General features: G+C 38.3%; 1 protein-coding gene across 1 annotated transcript in view; it reads right to left on the reverse strand.

The window, feature by feature from the left end:
- Positions 1–320: 320 nt before the first annotated feature.
- Positions 321–21,560, reverse strand: part of tbx15 (T-box transcription factor 15) — a 104,681-nt gene continuing 83,441 nt past the window's right edge. Inside the window, exons 7-8 of the mRNA XM_043700961.2 lie at positions 14,441–14,538; positions 321–2,328 (exon numbers count right to left, since the gene is read on the reverse strand). Of these exons, the coding sequence (XP_043556896.2) occupies positions 1,550–2,328; positions 14,441–14,538 (877 nt within the window). The 3' untranslated portion in view covers positions 321–1,549. The remainder of the gene's footprint in view (positions 2,329–14,440; positions 14,539–21,560) is intronic.

Here is a 21,560-nt window from a genome sequence, read left to right on the forward strand (position 1 = left end):
AGTACAAGTTAAATATGAAGGAAAGCTGATACAGCTGACTGGGACGATCCTAATGACATTGGTGTGAGATGTTTAGCTGGACTTTAGTCTCCAGATATGTCATTGTTTCAATCTCTTTCACTCCAAGCATAACATTGCCTGGCCACCACAGTTTTTGATCATGTCTGTTCTCTGGCAGTGGAGCTATGATAAAGAACGTCTTGAACTTCGTCTGTTTTCCATGCAAATGCATTACCATACATTTTGCCTGGCGCCACACAATATGTAAGCACAACTGTAGTGGGAGTGTTTGTTTAAAAGGAACACTTTCAGAAGCATGGTTTCATTCCCCACTTTTTTTTTAATTTCATGTACAGATCCGTTTACAGGAGGTTGCTTCTTTACAAGCACAATTATTTGAACTGGAAAAAGTTCTTGTTATTAGATTAGCAGATCCAAACACTTAGCACAAAAGAATCAAGAGTTTCTTTGCAGGTAGTTCACCAAGTTCTGTGACCATCTTAGTAAGTGTTTATTCTTCTTTTGGTGAAGCTATGATTCCTAAGAGTCAGAGATTGAGTAAATTTTGTGTGCCTTTCTGCTAGTTAATATGGCCCACCCAAATTAAGGAGCCCAATGGGACAACCTTAGAGACTTATTATCTAATTGGGTTCATTAAAAACTTTTGCTCTTTGCACAACATTATCCTCCATTTTGATGAGTGCACTGTTGATTAAAACAAGCAGTTTAGAAGTAATCATGTTTCACTATTAATAGCTTTTCCAGCATTGATTAGAAATGTTCGCATTTTCTTCACATTGAATTCAAATACATACACTGTGTTTTCTACATGTTGTTTGAGTCAGTTATTGAAATTGTCAATATTACAGTTTTGCAAAATTGCAAAAGAAAAGGAAAATATAAAGACAAATGAGCTTGTTTCTTAGAAACTTAAACAATGATCTTCTTTTAAGGGCCAAACACCAAAGTGACATCGGAATGGGCCATTTTTGAAATGCTACAGTACAACTTCCTGATTGGACAGCTCTGAACACAACAATATGGAATACAGGAAGGATCCTAAATGAGACATAATACTTATTAGTATTGAGAAAGATAACCAGTTTTTCCTCAAAATTAGACAATATACTTTGTCAGAATATATTTCAATATATTTCAGTGCAAATCACACGTGTTGCTGCAAGGGACAGGCATTTGTCCAATTTTGGGAAATCATGCTGCTTTTGAAGCAGAATTCTGTATTTGTTCTGTATGTTGTGTAACAGGGTAAATATATCACATTCTAGACAATGATAGATACCCAATTACATTTACATTTTCTGTGTTCAATATAGTTTTACTTAGGGCTTGTTTCTCCCAATATCATTACAGTTTCAAAGACCATTCTGTTCTGGGTCCTTGTAGGATTTTAACTGAAATTGGGAAGATTAATATTAATACACTTTGGAGACATAATTTTACTGCTGCTAGTATTGACATCAACCACTAGTGCATAGTGCTACGTGTGTATGGACAAACTCAGGTAAAGACTTTTTGTTAAATATTCTTTTTATACCATATGCACTGACATTTGAGAAGAATTCCCTGGGACAGTCCCATATTGTCTGGTGTCACAAGTATTCTGAGGCTGCTGGGAAGGAGTGGAGCCAATCACATGCATCCCATCCATTCCCGTGGACAAGAACTGTCTCTCGCTGAAGGCCCCATTGGGAGAAGAGGAGCAGAGTAAAGTGCTTTGGGAGGCATTAAGTTTCTCAGGGCCGGCTGCCAGTCTGGGGGAGGCAGAGAAGTTGTAACCATAAAGGTTATATGGGTTGTGTAATGAGAAGGCATTGTAGGAACTCTGTTGGACATGACTACCACTAAACATGTGAGATGAAGAGGTGTTAGAATTAGGACTTCCTGTTTGCATGACGTACTGAAACTGGGAAGCAGTAAATGGTGGGAGTTGACTGCTGTAAGCATCCATCTTGTTGTTGCCTTGCAGAGAAGAAGGGGTGGGTACTGCAGAGATTAGTGAAGATGTCTTCTGTGGAACAAATGTTTCTGACGGTGGTTGAGAAGAAGCACTGGGACCTTGTAGTCGATTATATCCGCCCTCAGCTAGAGCTGGATAACTCTGCAGGGTAGCCATGTTGCCTCGGGCACAGGCTGGATATTCAGAGAGGTTGAGATTGCAGAATTGACTTTCCCTGCAGCCAACATTAAAAGTGTTGGGGGCCAGGTGGAAAGTAGGCGGGGAGCAGGATGGAGACAGTAGATGGGAAGATGCTGAAGGGGATGGAGTTCCTGGGCTAGAAGTTGTTGGTGATGTTCCAGTACTACCTCCTGAAATCAAAACAGAAAACACCAGATAAATAAAGAATCTTCAAATTCAATCAGCTTCCAGTCTTTTGCAAGTTATCCAGCAACTGAAGATAATTTCAAAATCCATTGGGCAAGTGCAAATGCATAGTGGTCAGTGGTTAACACTGCTGCCTCACAGCAGCAGGGACCCAGATTTGATTCCATCCTCAGGTAACTGTCTGTGTGGTGTTTGCATGTTCTCCCCTTGTCTGTGTGGCTTTCCACTGGGTGCTCTAGTTTCCTCCCACAATCCAAAAAGGTGCAGGTTAGGTGAACTGGTCATGCTAAATTGCCTATAATATGCAGGGATGTGAGAGTTAGGTACATTAGTCTGGGTAAATGTAGAGTAATAGGGTAGGGGAATGGGTCTGGGTGGGTTACTCTTCGAAGGGTCAGTGTGGACTTTTTGGGCTAATTGGCCTGTTTCTACACTGTAGAGAATCTCAGATTCTATGAAATGGGACCACAACGTTTTATCTACAAGAAAAATAAATTAATTTTGTTGTTTCTCTAAAGTAAGAACAGCAAATACAGGACAGTATGAATAAAAAAAGGACAATGTGATACATTATTCTACTTGTATCTTATGGGTTCTTTATTTTAACATTTCCACACCTAGAAATTTCCAACCTTCTCAGCAGTTATTTCCATTTTCAGTTTGTTTGCAAACGTTTGTGTTTGAAACTTGAGTAAACGAAATTATAAGGATAGAGCGAGCTAAAGTAAACTGGAAAATTAGGTTTAAGTGATGGATTTGTAGAGCTAAATTGGCAGACATTTAGAGGAATCCTTAGAAGTACTCAGAAATGATACATTTTGTCCAGAGGACGGACACAATCTGTGGCTAAGGAAATTAAAGATCGTATTCAATTAAAAGACAAATCATCCAATTTTGCAGAAATTTGTGGTAGCTTAGAAGAATGGACAGAATATATGACACAGAAAAATATAGGGAGAAATGTAAGTATGAAGATAAGCTAGAAGAAGCAGAAGTGTCTATAGTTAATTAAAAGGCAAAAAGAGAAACTAAAGAGAGTTTTGGTCCTCAACAGTAAGAAGCTGAGCTGTATTAATAGCAAATATGGAAGTGACAGAGGAATTGAATAGTACTTTGCAGCTGTTTTCACTGTTGAGGATACAAATAACACCCCAAAAATAATTGTCCATCAATCCTTGAAAGTGGAGTCACAGGTAGGTAGGATAGTGAAGATGATGTTTGGTATGCTTTCCTTTATTGGTCAGACTATTGAGTACAGGAGTTGGGAGGTCATGTTGCAGCTGTCCAGTACATTGATAAGGCCACTTTTGGAATAGTGCATGCAGTTCTGGTTTCCCTCCTATCGGAAGGATGTTGTGAAACTTAGAAGGGTTCAGAAAAAAATTTACAAGGATGTTGCCAGGGTTGGAGGGTTTCAGCTATAGGGAGAGGCTGAATAGGCCAGGGCTGTTTTCCCTGGAGCATCGGAGGCTTATAGAGGTTTAAAAAATCATGAGAGGCATGGATAGGGTAAATAGACAAAGTCTTTTCCCTGGGGAAGTGGAGTCCAGAACTAGAGGGCATAGGTTTAGGGTGAGAGGGGAAAGATTTAAAAGAGACCAAAGGGGCAACTTTTTCACGCAGAAAGTAGTACGTGTATGGAATGAGCTGTCTGAGGAAGTGGTGGAGGTTGGTACAATTGCAACATTCAAACAGCATCTGGATGGGTAAATGAATAGGAAGGATTTAGAGGGATATGGACCAAGTGCTGGCAAATGGGACTAGATTAGGTTGGGATCCTTGGTTGTCACAGACAAGTCGGACCAAAGGGTCTGTCTGCGTGCTGTACAGCTCTATGACACTAAAAGGTAAAATATTTGCAATCACTGGGAAAATGGTACTGAGAAGGTTATTAGAACTAAAATTTGGCAGAAAACAAAGGACCTGGAACCTCCTCAGGTAAAACAAGTGACTACTGAGGTAGTAACTACATTGGATTTATTTTACCAAAGTTCACCTAGATTATGTCAGATTGGAAAATAGTGAAAGTGATCATTCATGAAAGGAGGGAAACAGAAAGAAGGACATTATAGACCAATTAGTTCAACAACTAAGATGGGGAAAATCTATGAGGAAATATGAGGCAGGATGTTGATATGGTGTACTTAGATTCCCAAAAGATATTTGACAAAATACCTCATCAAAGTGTATTAAACAAAATAAGAACTTTGGGTATAGGTGTTAACATGGATAAACAATTGGTTAGCTAACAGGAAACAGAAAGTATACCCAAATGAACATTTTCAGGGTCAGCAAGATGTAACAAACTGAGTGCCACTGACATCAATGCCGGAGTCTCAACTCCTTACATCTTGTATAAATGAAAGAAGGGACCAAATGTATGGTTGCTAAACTTGCTATGACATAAAGATAGGTAGGAATATAAATGCTAAATAGAACATAAAGAGTCAAAGGAAAGATAAAGGTTAAATGATCAGACAGAAATTTGACATTTGCTAGAAACATTTGCAAAAATGTGAACTTGGAGGAAAAGCAAAAAAAGTGATAAATTGTTTAAATGGAGAGAAATTATAGAACTCAGTGTACTCAGTGTACTTGGTGTCCTACTACATAAATCACACTAGCTTAATATGCAGGTGCTGTAAGTGTTGAGGAAGGCAAATAAAATACTACTGTTTCTTAGAAAGAGAATGGAATATAAAAATAAGGCTTATTTTTCTACCGTTGCAAAGGGCATTGATGAGATCACAACTAGAATACAATGTGCAAAGTTTGGTCTTCTTGTTTAAAAAAGGACATAATTGCTATTAAAACATAAATACTTCACTTTGGGGGGATTTCAGTGATAAGGGAGTTATTTAATGAGGAATCGTTGGACAAGTTGGGTCATTATCCATTGGAACTTAGAAGAAAGACAGGTTTGAAACATATCTGATTCTGAGGGGCTCAAGGGGTTTGGCAGCATCTGTGGAGAGAGGGGAAAGAGAGAGAGACAAAGACAGCGAGAGGCTGAGTTCAAAATTTCCTTTCTGCAATGAAAAGAATCCTAAGAGGAGTCATATTTGATTCAAAACATTAACTCTTTTTCTGAGCACAAGATTCATTGAGTTTCTCAAGCATTTTCTGTTTTTATTTCAGATTTCCAGCACTTGCAGTATTTTGCTTTAATTAAAAGGATTCTGAGGGGACTTGACAAGGGCAAGTGCTGAAAGAATGTTTTTTTTCTTGTGCGAAAGGTTAGAACGAGCAGATACAATTTAAAAATGAGCGGGCTCCATTCTCATGCAAATGGGTAAAATTATTTCTCTCAAAATGTCATGACAATGTAGATAAGATGTAGACAATATTTTTGAGGCACAGTTGGATAGAGTTTGATTTAAAAGGTGTGAAACGGTATCAGGGCAGACAGAAACATGGAAGTGAGGCTTCAATCAAATTGTTTTATTGAATGGTAGAGCAGCATTGAGGGGTGCTCCCACTAATTTGCACATTCTTAAGCTCATGAGGGTGTTTTACACCTGGGTTGACTTATATACAGGGCAACCGCCATATCTGCGGAATTAGCTTCCATGGTTGCAGTTACCCGCAGTTTGCTGTACCCCAAAAATATTACATGGAACATTCGAGAACCAGGGACCAAGGGGCTGCTGGGGAGGTAAATTTCCCATTTAAATGAATGCGTTTGCTACTATCCACAGTTTCGGGCATCCGCGGTAGGTCTTGCAACGTAACCCCCATTTACACGGTGGGGGGACTACTTCACTGCAAATATCTGAGAAAGCAAGAGGTAATGTTGTTCAGAAAGTGAAGTTGTTAGATGGAAGGGATGAGTAATTGCATTACTTTATACAGATTTGGATTTACCGACCAATGGAAAGGAAAATTGGGCTGTTTGATAACTGACAGCAGATTTGTTGTATACCTGTATGATATCATAGAAGGAATTTGATTGAGGAGGCAGCCATTTGGCCTGATATGTCTGTGCCAAGCCTGCAAACTCTTTGTTTTCAAACAGAAATCCAATTATCCAATCCCCTTTTGAAAACCATAATTTAGTCTGCCCAGCTCAACTCTAACTCAGAAGGCTATGGATTCAAATCCGACTCGAGGACCTGAGCATAAAGTCAGACCTGAGATGCCCATTGCAGTTCTGAGGGATTACTGTACTGCTGTAATTTTGGTTGAGACGGTAGACCGAGACCTCATCAGCTGGATATTTTGAATAGCAGAATCATTTTACCCAGTTTATCAAAGTTTTTCTAAGGCAGATTATATAGTCATTATCATATTGCTGTTTGTGGGAACTTTCTTTGTGCAAATTGGCTGCTGTATTTCCTGTCTTACATACTGACTACACATCACATGTACTCCAGTAGCTGTAAAGCACTTTGGGATATCTTGTGATTGTGAAAAATGCTGTATAAATGCAAGCCTTCCTTTTTTTTCCTTTTGAAATATGGAGCCAATGATAGTTTTAGAATTCAGCTTTGTGCAATTGATTTTAACCTTGGAGACCAGATTGAAAAAAGGCAGAATACTTTTGGTCAGTCCAAATATTATGGATTGTTACTGAAATACAGCATCTAGCAGAATAAAGTAACTATGTAAGATGAATCAGAATATGAAAATAAATCAATCTGCAAAACTTGGATCTATTCCAAACCATGATTGAAAGATACTGCATTTTATTCAACATTTGGCATTTGTACAACATTTTCCCAGTGACTTTTTTCTGTCTTTTCTATGACATCATAAAAGACTGTCTTAAGCAACGAGGATTTATTACACATATAGAATGTGTCTCCAATTGAAAACAATGGGAGAGTGTGAGAGAAGTAAAACCATGCGTTGCTCTGGGCAGTATGAAATTGGCATTCATAAGAACACTCAATTGGTTTTAAATGAGAGGAAAACACAAGTTGTATCCTTTGCCAATTAGGCTAAGGGTCAAAATGGTCTATTATTATTAGAGTATGACTTGCTTATTGTTTTTCATTAATATAACAATTTTTACTGAATCGATTTGAAAATAGGTATAATTGGCTTTAACATTACATTGAAGAATTTAGAAACATCACGGGAGGACACTTTGCTTGTTCCATAAAATAAACTGAATTGCAAACACAACATGTGACAGTAATCTATTGTTCTTCCATATTTGCAATCAGATACCAAAAACAATATATCAACAATGCACTACAGCACCACATAATAAGCTTTTCCCATTATTCCCCAAAATGATTTGTACAAAGTATGAAATTAATTATGTTGTCTAGAAGAATATTTGTCGAGAAGGAAACAAGTTAAGGTTACAATCCTCATGAAGATCTAGAAACAGATTTAATATTCTTTTTCTAAGTTGAAGCTTGTGCACAGCTCACACGGGAAAGAAAAATTCAAGGTAAAAAGAAATAAAATGAACAATTATAATGAAAATGTTGAAATTAACTTTGTAAATTATTATAAGCTAAATTTACATGATAAAATATGATGTATTCAGTTTTGATGATTAAAACCGATCAGAAATTTGATTTCATGGATTAGTTATTGCCTTGAGAGGACTCTGGCTGAATCACAACCATGCTAACCAGGTTTTATTACATTGTATAATCCTGCATAAAGATTTAGCAATCCAGCCTTGTAGTTGCAATGCAAATGTCTTTGTCAGATGAACAAGATGTCAATTCATTCAATGTGTCTCTTAAATTTCCTGGCCACAATAAGATTGAGTAGTTAATTCTCAGACTGGCTGCACAGCACCTTCCTAAGCATTTTGACAAAGACCCTCAAAGTAAGGAAAATATGACACTGTCCATCTGTTCAATGCTATACATTCATTTCTTCAATCAGCTTCAGATGAAATAGGAATAGCTCTTTAACTTACCTGAAAAAAGAAACCTCAGAATGAGAGAAGCATGTCCTAATTAAATAAACATACAGCCTGGAATGATTTGCTAAATGACGGAGATTAATGAAACAGAGCACTGTTTACTATCACTTTCCCTATTTGGAAGACTCTATTTTGCTACAATTTGTCATAAATCACTTATTTCAAAGGTTTGTGTTTGACAGTTTTAATACTCATCTGACAAGCTTCTGAATTTGGAATTCAAGGCTCAATATGTGAAACCTTCAGCTTCTTTTTGACCTAGCTTACATTCTTGCAGAGGGATGGACATTAAGATTTAGGGGCTTTGCCACTAGGTCACTTCCTCCCCTATATAGTTTAATGAATCTGTCTTCATTGTAGTTACAGTGAAACAAATTTTATTTTATTGCTATGGATGTGATTTGGCTGGCTAGGCCTGTATTTATCACCCATCTCGAATTGCCCTGGCAAGGTGGTGGTGAACCACTTTCTTGAAAAAACCCACAGCGAAAAGAATTCCAGGATTTTGACCCAGTGACAGTATCGGAACAGAAATATATTTCCAAGTCAGGATGTTGTGTAATTTGGACAGGAAACTTGCAAGTTATGGTGGTGGTCCCATCTATCTGCTGCCCCTGTCCTTCTAGATGATTGAGGTTGCAGGCTTGGAAGGTACTGTCAAAGGATCTTTGATGAATCACTGCAGTGCTTCTTGTAGATGGTACACATTGTTGCTTCTGTGTGCTGGTGGCAAAGGGAGTGAATCTTGAAAGTGGTGGATGTGATGTCAATCAAGGAAGCTGATTAATTGTGGATAGATTTGAGCTTCTATCTAGGCAACTGAAGAGTATTCCACCAAACTCCTGTCTTGTACCTTAGTGGACATGCACTGGTGAAGAGTTACTTTCTGCAGAATTCCTAATTTCTGATCTGCTTTCACAGCTACTACATTTGTATGACTAGTCCTGTCAGTTTCTGTTCAATGGCAACACCAGGATGTTGTTAGCAAGCGATTCAGCGATGGTAATGCCATCAAATGTTAAGGTGATATAAGTAGATCTCTCTTGTAGGAGATGGTAATTGAAAATGGTGTGGTTACTTGCCACCTATTAGCCCAAGCCAGGATGTTGTCCAAGTCTTTCTGCATATGGAGACAGACTGCTTCAGTATTTGAGAAGTTGTGAATGGTGCTGAAGAAATGTACGATTATGAGCAAACATCACTACTTCTCTTCTTATAATGGAGGGAAGGTCATTAATGAAGTAGCTGAAGATGGTTGGGTCTAGGATACTACCACAAGAACTCCTGCAGTGACGTACTGGGACTGAGATGGCTGATGCCTGACAACACAATTGTCTTTGTTTGCTGGGCCTAAGTCCAAACAGTTTTGCCTGGATTCCTGCTAAATCTATTTTTTGCGAGAGCTCCTTGAAGCAATACCTAGTCAAATGCTACTTTGATGTCAAGAGCAGTCACTTCACCTCTGGACAAAAGTGAGGACTGCAGATGCTGGAGATTAGAGTCAAGAGTGTGTGGTGCTCGTGAAGAGCTTTTGCCTGAAATATCTACTCTCCTGCTCCTCGGATGCTGCCTGACCTGCTGTGCTTTTCCAGCACCACACTCTTGACTTACCCTCTGGAGTTCAACTCTTTTGTCCATGTTTGGACCAAGACTGAAATAACACCAGAAATTGAGCAGTCCTGAAAGAATTCAAACTGAGTGTCAGTGAGCTGATTATTACAGAATGATTGCTGAGCACTGATGGGTTATAGATTGATAAAGAGGAGTATAAAGAAGAGTTGTTACGTTTAAGTGAATATGTCTCAGGCACTTGCTATAATCTTGCAATCCATCAATGGCCGCAGGGCCCAAGTGGCACCAGAGGACTGGGAAATTTGAAATGTTATATCCTTATTAAAAAAAAAGTGTGCAAAGGTAAATCCAGTAATGACAGGTCAATTGGTTTGACCTTGGTTGTAGGAAAGTTCTTAGAATTGATAATCTGGGGGAAAACTAACAGTGATTTGGACAAGTTGGATTAATTAAGGAAAGCCAGCATGGCTGAGGACACAGCATTTCATGTTTAACTAACTTGCCTGAGTGTTTTGATTAGATAAAAAGAAAGTGTTGATGAGAGCTGATGAATCTAAAATGTGCAGTTGACACAACACTGGAAAGTATTGTGAATTGTACGGAGGATAGTGATAGACTTTAAAAGAATTTGGACATGAAGGTGGAATAGGCAGATATGTGGCAGATTAGATTTAATGCAGAAAAATGTGAAGCGATTGTTTTTGGTAAGAAGGAATAATATAAAGGGTGAATTCTGAAAGATTTCAGGAACACACACACATACGGGGGTATATGTGGCCAAATCACTGAAGGTAGACAAACAGGAGGTTAGAAGAACACAGAAAACCAGGCTGCCTGGCTTGCTGTGTTCTTCCAGCCTCCTGCTTGTCTACCTTGGATTCCAGCATCTGCAGTTTATTTGTCTCAAATCACTGAAGGTAGCAAGGCAGATTAAGAAAGTTATTTAAAAAGGTATAGGGACTCCTGGGCTTTATAAATAAAGGCACAGAGTACAAAAGCAAGAAAATTATGACGTTATGATGATCGAACTACCTTCCTCTGTGCTGTTAGAATTCAATGATGACTCTATAGCCTGGGGTTTCTGTGGGGAGCCTACACAATCCCTAGCATTGCAGACTCAAAAACAATTACCCAGGAAATTGAAAGTTCCTCTGGGTTACTCCTGTACATATGGAACCCTCTGAAAATCTCCATTTAAGTCAGAGGACTTGACACACTGAAGAAATTAAGTAAGTTACTGCTCAGGAAATGTCAGACTATTAAATACAACAGGCTGGATTTTAAGACCATAAGACCATAAGACATAGGAGTGGAAATAAGGCCATTCGGCCCATCGAGTCCACTCCGCCATTCAATCATGGCTGTTGGGCATTTCAACTCCACTTGCCCGCATTCTCCCCGTAGCCTTTAATTCCTTGTGACATCAAGAATTTATCAATCTCTGCATTGAAGACATTTAGCGTCCCGGCTTCCACTGCACTCCACGGCAATGAATTCCACAGGCCCACCACTCTCTGGCTGAAGAAATGTCTCCGCATATCTGTTCTGAATTTACCCCCTCTAATTCTAAGGCTGTGTCCACGGGTCCTAGTCTCCTCACCTAATGGAAACAATTTCCTAGCATCCACCCTTTCCAAGCCATGTATTATCTTGTAAGTTTCTATTAGATCTCCCCTTAACCTTCTAAACTCCAATGAATACAATCCCAGGATCCTCAGCCGTTCCTCATATGTTTTGAGAGGAGTGGCAATGTATGCCCTTCTTTTTCTCTGTTGGAGAGAGATCCAGGTTTCTGAAAGGAGATTCCAAAGGAGTAACTGCATTCTGACAGCTCTTTCATAGTGTAAAAGTATCAGAGGAAGGCAAACCACTCCCCCTTTTTCACCGCAGTCAGCTGCCAGATTCTGAAATGTAAAGATCCTGACAGCCACTGTGACAGCTCCTATGAAACCGTATGTAGATAAGGTGGTGAGGGTTAGGGTGCTGAGAAGTGACAGTGCCAGTTGGCTAGTGTGCCACACATGCAAGGTGTCAGCTAGGTGGACAACCAGGTGGGCAGGATGCTGTGGGTAGAATTGGGGTGCCCATGAGTAGCCAGGGTGCCAGGTTACTGGGTAATTGATGCAGTGTTCAGGGTAGGTGAGAGAAATCAGAACTGACAGGCTAGAAGATGGTAGGGGATGGGAGGTCTGGGTCCAGTGGCAAGGTGAGATAGGTCCCAGGTGTTTAGAGTGTTGGGGAGTAGAGCCCCAATTAGTACCAAAGTCAGGAGAGGGGTGTTTGGCTCCCAGTAGGTGAGGACAGACTGGGTCCGGAGTGGGAGAAGTGAGGAGCTGAATCCAGATCAGGGAGGGGCAGGGTTGTCTTGCGAGGGTGAAGAGGGGTCAGCTCTTGGGGGAGGGATGAAGAGGGTTGGGTATGGGTTTGGGAGATGTATATGGTCTTGAGGAAGTGTAGTTGTGGGTTTGTTGGGGAAATTGGAGTCAGTTTGACAGCAACTCAGGAATTCAATATATTTTTTAATCAACCTGATTGAATGCATTATATGTTGAACCCGATCCTCCTAGTCCATTGCATCACAAGACACTGCTATTAAAAGTAAATGTGGTGACATCAATCTGTTTGCATATGATTTCAGATTTTCTTCGACACATCTCAGTTTACTTAAAAAGCGTGAATGGAGATAGCACGTGTGCTTCAGATCTCCAATTTGCTCACAGGTCTTTTAACCTTCTAAACCACAATTCCTCCCAGTAATTCAGGAGCCACATTACATATTTAATATTCCAGCTTTTCCTGAGTATACATACCTAATTTTGTTGGAATTCTCCACATTGTCTGATGTAAATGGATACTTTTGGAGTCCTCCAATCATTGGAGAATTCCCAGCAGAATCTTCAATTTCCCAAGCAATTCCTTCAGAAGCTGCTACAATGGGGAGTCCACAATGTGTCCATGGGCAATTCCCATCGACACTGATATAATGACTGCCTGACCAACAAAAAATGTGGGCCATTGTCTAACTCTTCAGTAACTATTAAAATCATTCCTTACTTACCCCACACACTTGAAACTGCACCTTCTCCTGCAGCACTCACACCATCCTCCTTCTCCTGGGACCAGGGAAAGCTCTACACCCCACTTCACTTGCTCCAGACCCAACCCGATCAACAACTCCTTGGGAGCTCACTCCCTCCCATGCCATGGGAGCTGATCCCCATTCCCCCATTGCAGCTCTGTTATGCCCTGCTCTTCAGTCGAGACCTGATCTGCCCCTACATCATACCACCCACCCCTAGAACCCAGTTCCCATCCCCTGCTTCAGACCTGATAGTATCAACCTTACTTTGTCTTTTTTTCATATTGTTCTCTTCTCCCAACTGTATTGTTACCACTGATGCCCCGCCCCCAGGAATCTATCCTTGGTCCCTAGTTTTCATCTACACGCTGACCCTCAGTGACATCATCAGAACACTTCAGTTCCTACGTGTAAGCTGAGACCACTCAGCCTAAACTCACCTCCACCCCTCCTGATCACTCAAAATTGTCAGACTGCTCGTCCAATGTCTGTTAATGGATGAACAGAACTTTTCTCCAACTTAATATTGCCACAATCAAAATCATTGTTCTCAATCCTTGTGACAAATTCTTATCAACTTCATCCCTTTGCTAGAAACTGACTGAGACTGAACCAAGGTGCGTACAACCTTGGTATTAGACTTGACTCTGAGATGAGCTGCCAACTACATAGCCCATGTCTTTACTACACTCTCATATCTTTTCCTTTATTACTTCATCCAGCTCCACAGCTTCTTCAACTCATTCTCTGCTGAAATACTCATCCTATCCCTTACCTCTATGCTTGACTATTCAAATGCACATCTGGTTGGTCTTTCATATTCCAGCAGTCATAAACCTGAAGTCATCTAAAGCTCTGCTGCAAGTGTCTTAACTCATTAGAAATATCGTTCATCCTCCTCTTATGCTCTCTGACCTGCATTGGCTCATAGGTAAGTAATGTCCAGTTTTCAACTTCCATCAAGACCTCATGGTTCCCCTTTCCATAATCTTCTATATCCCTCTCCATGATAATTTTCTTTCCTCCAGTTCTGCTTCCTTGAGCATGTCCAATCTTAATTATCCCAACATTAGCTGCCAAGACTGTAAGCTTTGGATTCCATTCCTGAATCTTTCCAACCTTCTTTTTCTTTCTTCTTCTTTAAGGTGCTCCTCTTTAAATCAAACTTCATGTTACAAGTCCTATTGTCTCTTTATGTCATTCAAGAATAAATCTTGTGAAACAATGCTCCTGTCAAACACCTTGGGTTATTTAAATCATTCATGGGATGTGGGCATCACTGGTTGGGTGAGCACTTATTGCCCATCCCTAATTGCCCAGAGGGCAGTTAAAAGTTAACCACATTACTGCGGGTTTGTAGCCACTTGCAGACATGTTTTTTAATAATTGACAATAGTTTAATGGTCATCAGTGGACTCTTAATTCTAGACTTTATGACATTAACAGTGCTATATAACTACAAGTCTAGGAGGTAATCAAACATTGACTGTGAAAATAACCATTAAAATTTTGTAGCCTATACAGGAAAGAAATGAAGAATATAGGTGGACATTACCTTGTTGCTTTTGCATGTTGGTAAAATCCTCAAATGTGAGGGTCCGAACAGGAGGTCTCCAGAAGGCATATGTCTCCATAATGGCCTCTAAGCCAGTTCTGATCAAAAGAAAGCAAAGAGGAAATATAACTGTGTATAGCTTCAACACACACATCAATCTCCCCATTGTCCTGTTTCCAGCTGGGGCATTTTTCTTTTCTCACACTGTTCGACTAAGATTTATGCTCCGACATTTTCCACAAATCTATTCTTAACTCGTAAAACAGCTTGTTTTATAGGTTTGAAATCTTTAGTTTGAGCCATGGCTCTTTTGCATAATGTATAATGAGAGGTCATTTAATTTTGCAATTTTGACCTTATAAAACTCTTGCATTATTATTGGTCTTCCACAATTCTTACATCTATGTCATGTATGCTCACTTATTTCTTAAAATAATTTCTCAAAATAACATTGCTTATGGGTAATTAATCTAAAGGAGAAGAACTGTGGAGTAGGTGGGATATTGGTTTAACATTTTCAGTTCATTAGGTACTGACAGATGATGTTGATGCTATTTTCCACACATTTACTGTCAGTTCATTATTTTTGCCTTCCAACTACTTTTGTATGCCTCTGGCCTTACAACAAAAGAAAATAGCACAAAGTTTCTACTGAAAGGGTGTTATGTTTATGGCATTATTTACATGTAATGAAAAAGAAATTGTAATAAGTTTCACAAAAGATCTTGGAAGTTTTATATCTGGAATCAGAATTATTAGAAAAGCACCAAGGAATTAATAACGTAGAGAGGTGTTTAGATAGGCAAAATATATTCTCCTGTCAGAAAAGCTTTGCCATGTATCTTTCATAAATGGGTAGCCTATGAAGACAGGTATGACTTTCTGACAGAAAAGATGACTGGGTTAATCAGCTGCAGAAAAAAGGAAAGTGATGAAAAGAGAGAAGTTAGAATGATAGACAAGAAAAGGATGGGAACAGTGTTGTAAGAATGGACAGAGAGTACGCTGCAGAACCTGAAAGGTTTAAATGATAATAAGAAAAAAGGGCTAAAGGTATGACGACAGATGTAAAAGACAGCAGAACAAGCTTAACAGTGGAGAGAATTACAAAGGGGGATGCATAGGTGAATAGAGAACCTTCAGCACAAAATAAATCAGGCGATGAGGCTACATGATTTGGCAATAGATGTTTAACTGAAGTTGAAGATGTAGAAGAATAAAATTATTTGAATGGCTTTACTTTGCAATGTTTGATTTGATTAATTTTATATTGAGGGGATAGGATGATGGCTAATGACATGCTATGTGGTTATAGCTATAAACATTGAAAATAGGAGCAGGAATAGGCTACTCCACCAATTGAATCCACTCTGTCATTCATCATCATTGCTGATCCTGTAGCTCACACTGATACTCCCACTCTGACCATACCAACTGACACCTTCAGCTCTAGAAATATATCTATTTCTTTCTTAAATATATTTAGTGACTTGGTCTTCACTGCATTTTGTGGTAGAGCATTCTGGAGAATTTTGAGGTAGTGGTTCGACACTCTTTGAGTAAAGAAATATCTCTTTATCTCAGTCTGAAATGACCTACTAAATTTTGAGACTGTGATGCAGCCAGGGGAAACATCATCCCTGCACACCCTTTTTGTTCAGCCCTGTCAGACTTTAATCACAAGTGCTAGGGTAGTTGGTCTATGGTATGAGGAAACTTGGCGCTGGCAGAACAAAATGTCATCACTAGACCATACTTGTGATTATTCGGTCACATCTGTTGCACCTCAACCACACACACACAAAACCAGCTGGGACATATTATGCTTGTAACTTTCTGAGGTGTTGTATCGAGCAGTAAGCACACACTGGAAAGAGGTTTCTATGGAGATGAACTGGCACCAAAAAAATCAAAACGCACAAGCTGAACAAAAGAAAGAACAGAAAAAAATTAAACGCTAAAGTAATTTCACATATTCCCTCATCTTTTAGTTTGACTGTTAATAAATTTTACATCGCTCCAGTATTGCAGTACACTCAATAGACATTCTTAAATCTTTCTCCCAAACTTTTACTTTGTTCTCCTTCCCCAAGCCCATCCTTCCCCATTTCCCCCCACCTCCCCCACCCCCCACCATACACATATACTCTTCATTTGATTTTTACTTCAAATACTGAGTGATGTGTGTTACTGAAAGACATATCACCACATCTCCAAATAAAGGCTGTGTATTTTTCTTTTGTATAGTTGATAATATTAGCTGCTATATCATTATTGTGTTACAATAGTAGTAAATATGGAGCAAATGTCAACTTTCATCATCAGATTATTATTGCTGAGACTTTTCATGGACTAAAATGGGTTTAAGGAAAGGACAAATACTGATCTAAATTGACTGCCGTGATCACCTGACAATAGATTGAGGTAGGTCCAGAAGACTCTGGCAGAATAAATAAAACTACCTGCACTAAAATTATGATTGTATCTATTGACAACAAAAGCAGGCAATTAAGTCAGTATTAAGAAATTTGCATCTTCTGTCTTAATTCACATTTGTTTTTAATTTCATACACCGTGAGATGAAAGGTTCACCTTCCAGTTGGTCAGTTTAGAAGGACAATGGAGCCAGATTTAAGAATTAACAAATGAATCAGCAACTGTTTTTGAGTAACAACACAAAGAAAAATGAATTTCATTGGTAACAGCAAGGATTGGAAATCTCTTTCTCTCTCTATTTCTTTCTTAGTTTTTAAGAAGATACCACACCTTAAAATTTGGGGAAAATGACCACTCACTGAGACCTCAGGGATATCTACAATATTTGCCACATGTTAGACTATCAGCCAACACTTAATCAGCTGTAGTCTCAGGATAAAAACCTATAATGAAGGATTCTAAGGACCTTTAAACTGTAAGGTGGTTATTCTTACCTTTATAAATGAAATACCTGCATGTGTTTGTGTGTGTGTTTGACATTGTGTTTTGATTATATTTTCTCAGGGATTGTAGATAATCAAATCCTATTTCTTTCATGTAAGGGAGCTTTGTGATTAGCTCCTTCATTTTGATCTAATTAACTGCATTTTAATTGATGTAGTAATATAGCTGAAAAGAAAGAAAAATATTTGTTGCAACTGTCTGAAAGAAGGTTAACATGAAAGAAGCTGAATCACCCTTCCTCAACTGCTTGTAATAGTTGTGTATAGCATTGACTTTCCACAAAAAAAAGTTACTTCAAGATTAAAATCCTAAGCAAATAGAAAATTGTTGCGTTCATTATTCCTCTTACTTTACGAAATCTATCTTTAATCAAATTCCATCCAATTCACGTATTTCACCAGGTCGGTCTCAGAAGATTTCTGTTTTCCCTTTACTGTTCCACACATTTGCTAGTCTTCATTCAGCAGGTAGTTCTACTCCCACCACCATCTATCGGACTGAAGCTCTGTCCAATTAGAGAAGCCATCCATCACTGTTTTCCAGTTGTATGTGTGCACTGCAATGCAAATACTTCGGGCCAAATGGAATTGCAGTTGGGCTTGCTAATAGTACAGCTGTTCTGCACTCCACATATCCTGGTGATATGCTTAGATTTACATGTTTATTCTGCAGATTTTAACCCAACAATTAACTTACATTTACGCAAGAATATAAACACACACAATTGGTTTCCATGAGCTGTAAAGGTTTTGAAGAGACATTGCATGACAAAAATCAAAACTTTTGACTTCATAAAGTTATAATGCTGAATTTATACATATTTCTTTTACGGTTTGATATTGCATAGAATAAGAGAAAATACAAGAGCTTTACTGTAGTTGAATGATTATTTGTTGATGATGAAAAATAGTTTGCAGCTCATCATATTTCACACAACATTGTAGAAATGGGAGCCATTGGTACAGTAAAAGATTGTGAAACATGGCAGGGGTTACAAATACTGGACTTTACTGAATTGCTGTGCATTAAAAAGGTCTCCTTTAAATTAAAATGAAGTAGATTTTTGTAAAAAGGAGTGGTCAGGCCATATTAAAAGTTTCTACCCAGAGGCAGACCCAAATGATGTGGCTACTACTGGGGAAGGAACTTCAAATTAATCCTATTGAAATTGCAAGCAATAGTTTCTATAAATATTCACCTTGATTCACAGTAAAGGGTCAATTACTTTGGAGAAACTGAGGGAGTGGCAAATTACAGTTGTGTGGAGGGACAGAGCAGTCACTGCTGTGATGAGTAGAGAAAAACTATTTTGCAGAATCCTAGATTTAGCTTTCTGTTCAAAAAAGTGACAAAACTGACAAAAACTTTGGGGATTAAAGGAACATGGAGTTACTGTGGTGAAAGTCGGGTCAAGAAAAAATTATGCTGAGCAGAATAATTTTTGAAGTACATTTATTTAAGAAATATTTCAATTTGTTAACATGGAAGTATGTCCTTTCCTTAATTTTAGTGTATTGGTTGTCTGTTAAACGATGTTTGAAATTATATTGATTGGGTTGGTAATTTCCATGGCTATTGGGAAATTGAGCTCTTCAAAAGGTTATACCTTCAAAAGGTATCATCTCTACAAGGATTGTAGCATTATACACAATTTCCTTGTAGTTTTGAACTGGCATGCAAGATGTTTCAACCAGAATTGCAATTTAGTCATAGTTAAAGGTACGGAAAAAAAGTCTGTTTTTTTTTATTCCAGTGCAAACCCATCGAGGATCATCTTTAACATTGGCATCGTAAAAGCTATCACAATAGCAGTTGCTCTCGCCTGTATTCCCAACAGACTTTAATGAAATTGCCATGCAACATTCAGGAGACTCTTAATATTAATCTTTCTATAAGCACAAAGGTGCTCACTTTTACTGTGCTAAGGGTCTTAAAGTATCTTGACTCTGATTATTATTTATTTATGTTACAGAGCTTCAGTATTGCCAAGAAAAGGGACAGGTTGTCAAAGCTTTTCATCTAGTCATGTAGATAGATTCAAGCGTAACAAATTATAAACTATCAGTTTATAAAAAATATCAGTGTAAACTATTGTTCTGTTTGAAATTTAGTACTCCTGTCCTGACGAGTACAAGATGAAAGCTTTGACATAATGTCTCTTTTTTTCAGCAGTAATCTGATTAGTGAATATTAATCAATTGAAACGATAAATGAATATCGCTGAAAAAAAGCACATTTTGTCAAAGCTTTTTGTCTGGCATTCACAAGACAATTTATGAGCAGTACTAAAGTAAAGAGAAAAATCATTTTTTTGTATAAGAGGAGAGTGCAGATTGGTTGGCCAATGGACTCTGTTTGGTAGAGGCTTTGCCATGGAGAATACACCAGTCAATAATAGCAGTCAGTTCATTGCCAAGCTTAGTTAAGTTTTAAAGTAACCAAGTGAATTCTGATTCACTGCTGTGAGAAATAAACGAAAGAGTGATTGTCACCTATTTTGTTGAGTTGAAACAAGTAGTGTGTGAGAAGTAGGGCATATCAAAGCTATCTTTCAGGATAATGGTTATCCTGATCAAATAACTTCATGTTGCATTCATGCAAACTCATGAATGTGCCACCCTTTTTGGTCCTGAAAAGTGGCCTAACCTTAACCCTAAACTCAGATTATCCCGGAAGTGTCAGGTATCTCAAACATTTGAGGAACAGGTGAAGTTAGCTGTTACAAGCTACTATTATGCAGTAGCTCTATGAATGTTGCTTGCCACTTATGGGATTCTGCTATCAAGCCAGAAGAACATTCTGCATGTCACACAAATGAATAAGGTGGTAAAAGAATCCAGTGTGTGTGTGATGCTACATACGTAAACCATATATGCCAAGGACTGGCGGTTGTATCAAATGAATATCCCTCAGCCCGCACTTGCGAAACACATAACACAGTAGATCACATCAGATTTGATTCTGCAATTGAACATAACCCTGAAGCATGTGAGCAGTTTTCTGTCACCAATCTAGGATTGATGAGTCAGGAGTGTAAAGTGGCACAAGTGTGTTCTGGAAGCTGCATATATTAATACACAAGGTTCTGTTCTTTGCAAACAGAATGAACATGTATACACACACTGCAACTGTTTCAACTCAACAAAGTAGATGTCAGAAATTTCTAGGTCATTTCCCAGTGCAATGCCTTGACCAATAAGAGTCAGTATGGCCAGTTTAAAATTTAAATAAATTTGTTAATAGTTCACTATCAATCATCACTAACTGGTGCACTGTCCATGGCAACATCTCTACCAACCAGAATCCACTCTGGCATTCCTTGCAAATTGTCCTCATGATTGCAAGGTGAAAGCTTCAACAAAATGGGTTTCCTGTCAGAAATACTGAAGTTCTGTATGATCAAATGATTATTTGTAAACTATAAATGGTTCACTGTAGTTTTTCTTCAAACTTTCCATGATTTAAAATTAGGTAACTACCAAGTTATACACTAGACACTTATTAAAAATGTTTATATCTTGTGTCAAACAAATGTTCAGTTACAATGGTAGAACTGCACAGGTTCTCACTCTTAAATACAAGCAGGACATCTTTTTTCCAATTAAAGTGATAAAACTAAACAATTATGTTCCGTTATGTCCCATTTGTAGCTGAAATAAAATAATCTCCCGTTTCATGAAGTAATTATTTGAAAAATAACTAATATTTTTATGAATAATAAATTTTAACAATGTAACAATACAAATTAGATCATGCAAGGTTGTTATGTTGCAATTACGCAAATGAATTTGTGTGGACTCTTAAACCAGAACTTCAATACAAAAAACCAGTTTAATTATGTTGTGCATTTTACCTCTAGATTGCCAGCTGTGTGCAAAGCAGAAACTTTACCCTATTTTTTTCTAAATTTTGCAGCAATCCCACAGTCCTCAAATTTGTCATAGTTCCAGTTGCCAACTTTTATTGACTTATAAAATGTTGTATGAATGAGTTAAACACTGCAATAAATTCCAAACACAGTTACTAGGTTGAATTGACATTCTCATGAATTTCCATGTTAAGTATTCAATTCTAAGCATGCATGATATCAGTGTTTGTCAACAAGCTTCACAGCATCTTAGTAATAACTAATATAAGAGGTATGTATATGTGTCAGCTATATTCTTTTGATGAGATGTAG

Source organism: Chiloscyllium plagiosum, unplaced genomic scaffold (genome assembly GCF_037043375.1).
Source record: "Chiloscyllium plagiosum isolate Xiang-an unplaced genomic scaffold, Cpla_swu_hap1 HiC_scaffold_12, whole genome shotgun sequence".
In the NCBI taxonomy this organism is placed as follows: domain Eukaryota; kingdom Metazoa; phylum Chordata; class Chondrichthyes; order Orectolobiformes; family Hemiscylliidae; genus Chiloscyllium; species Chiloscyllium plagiosum.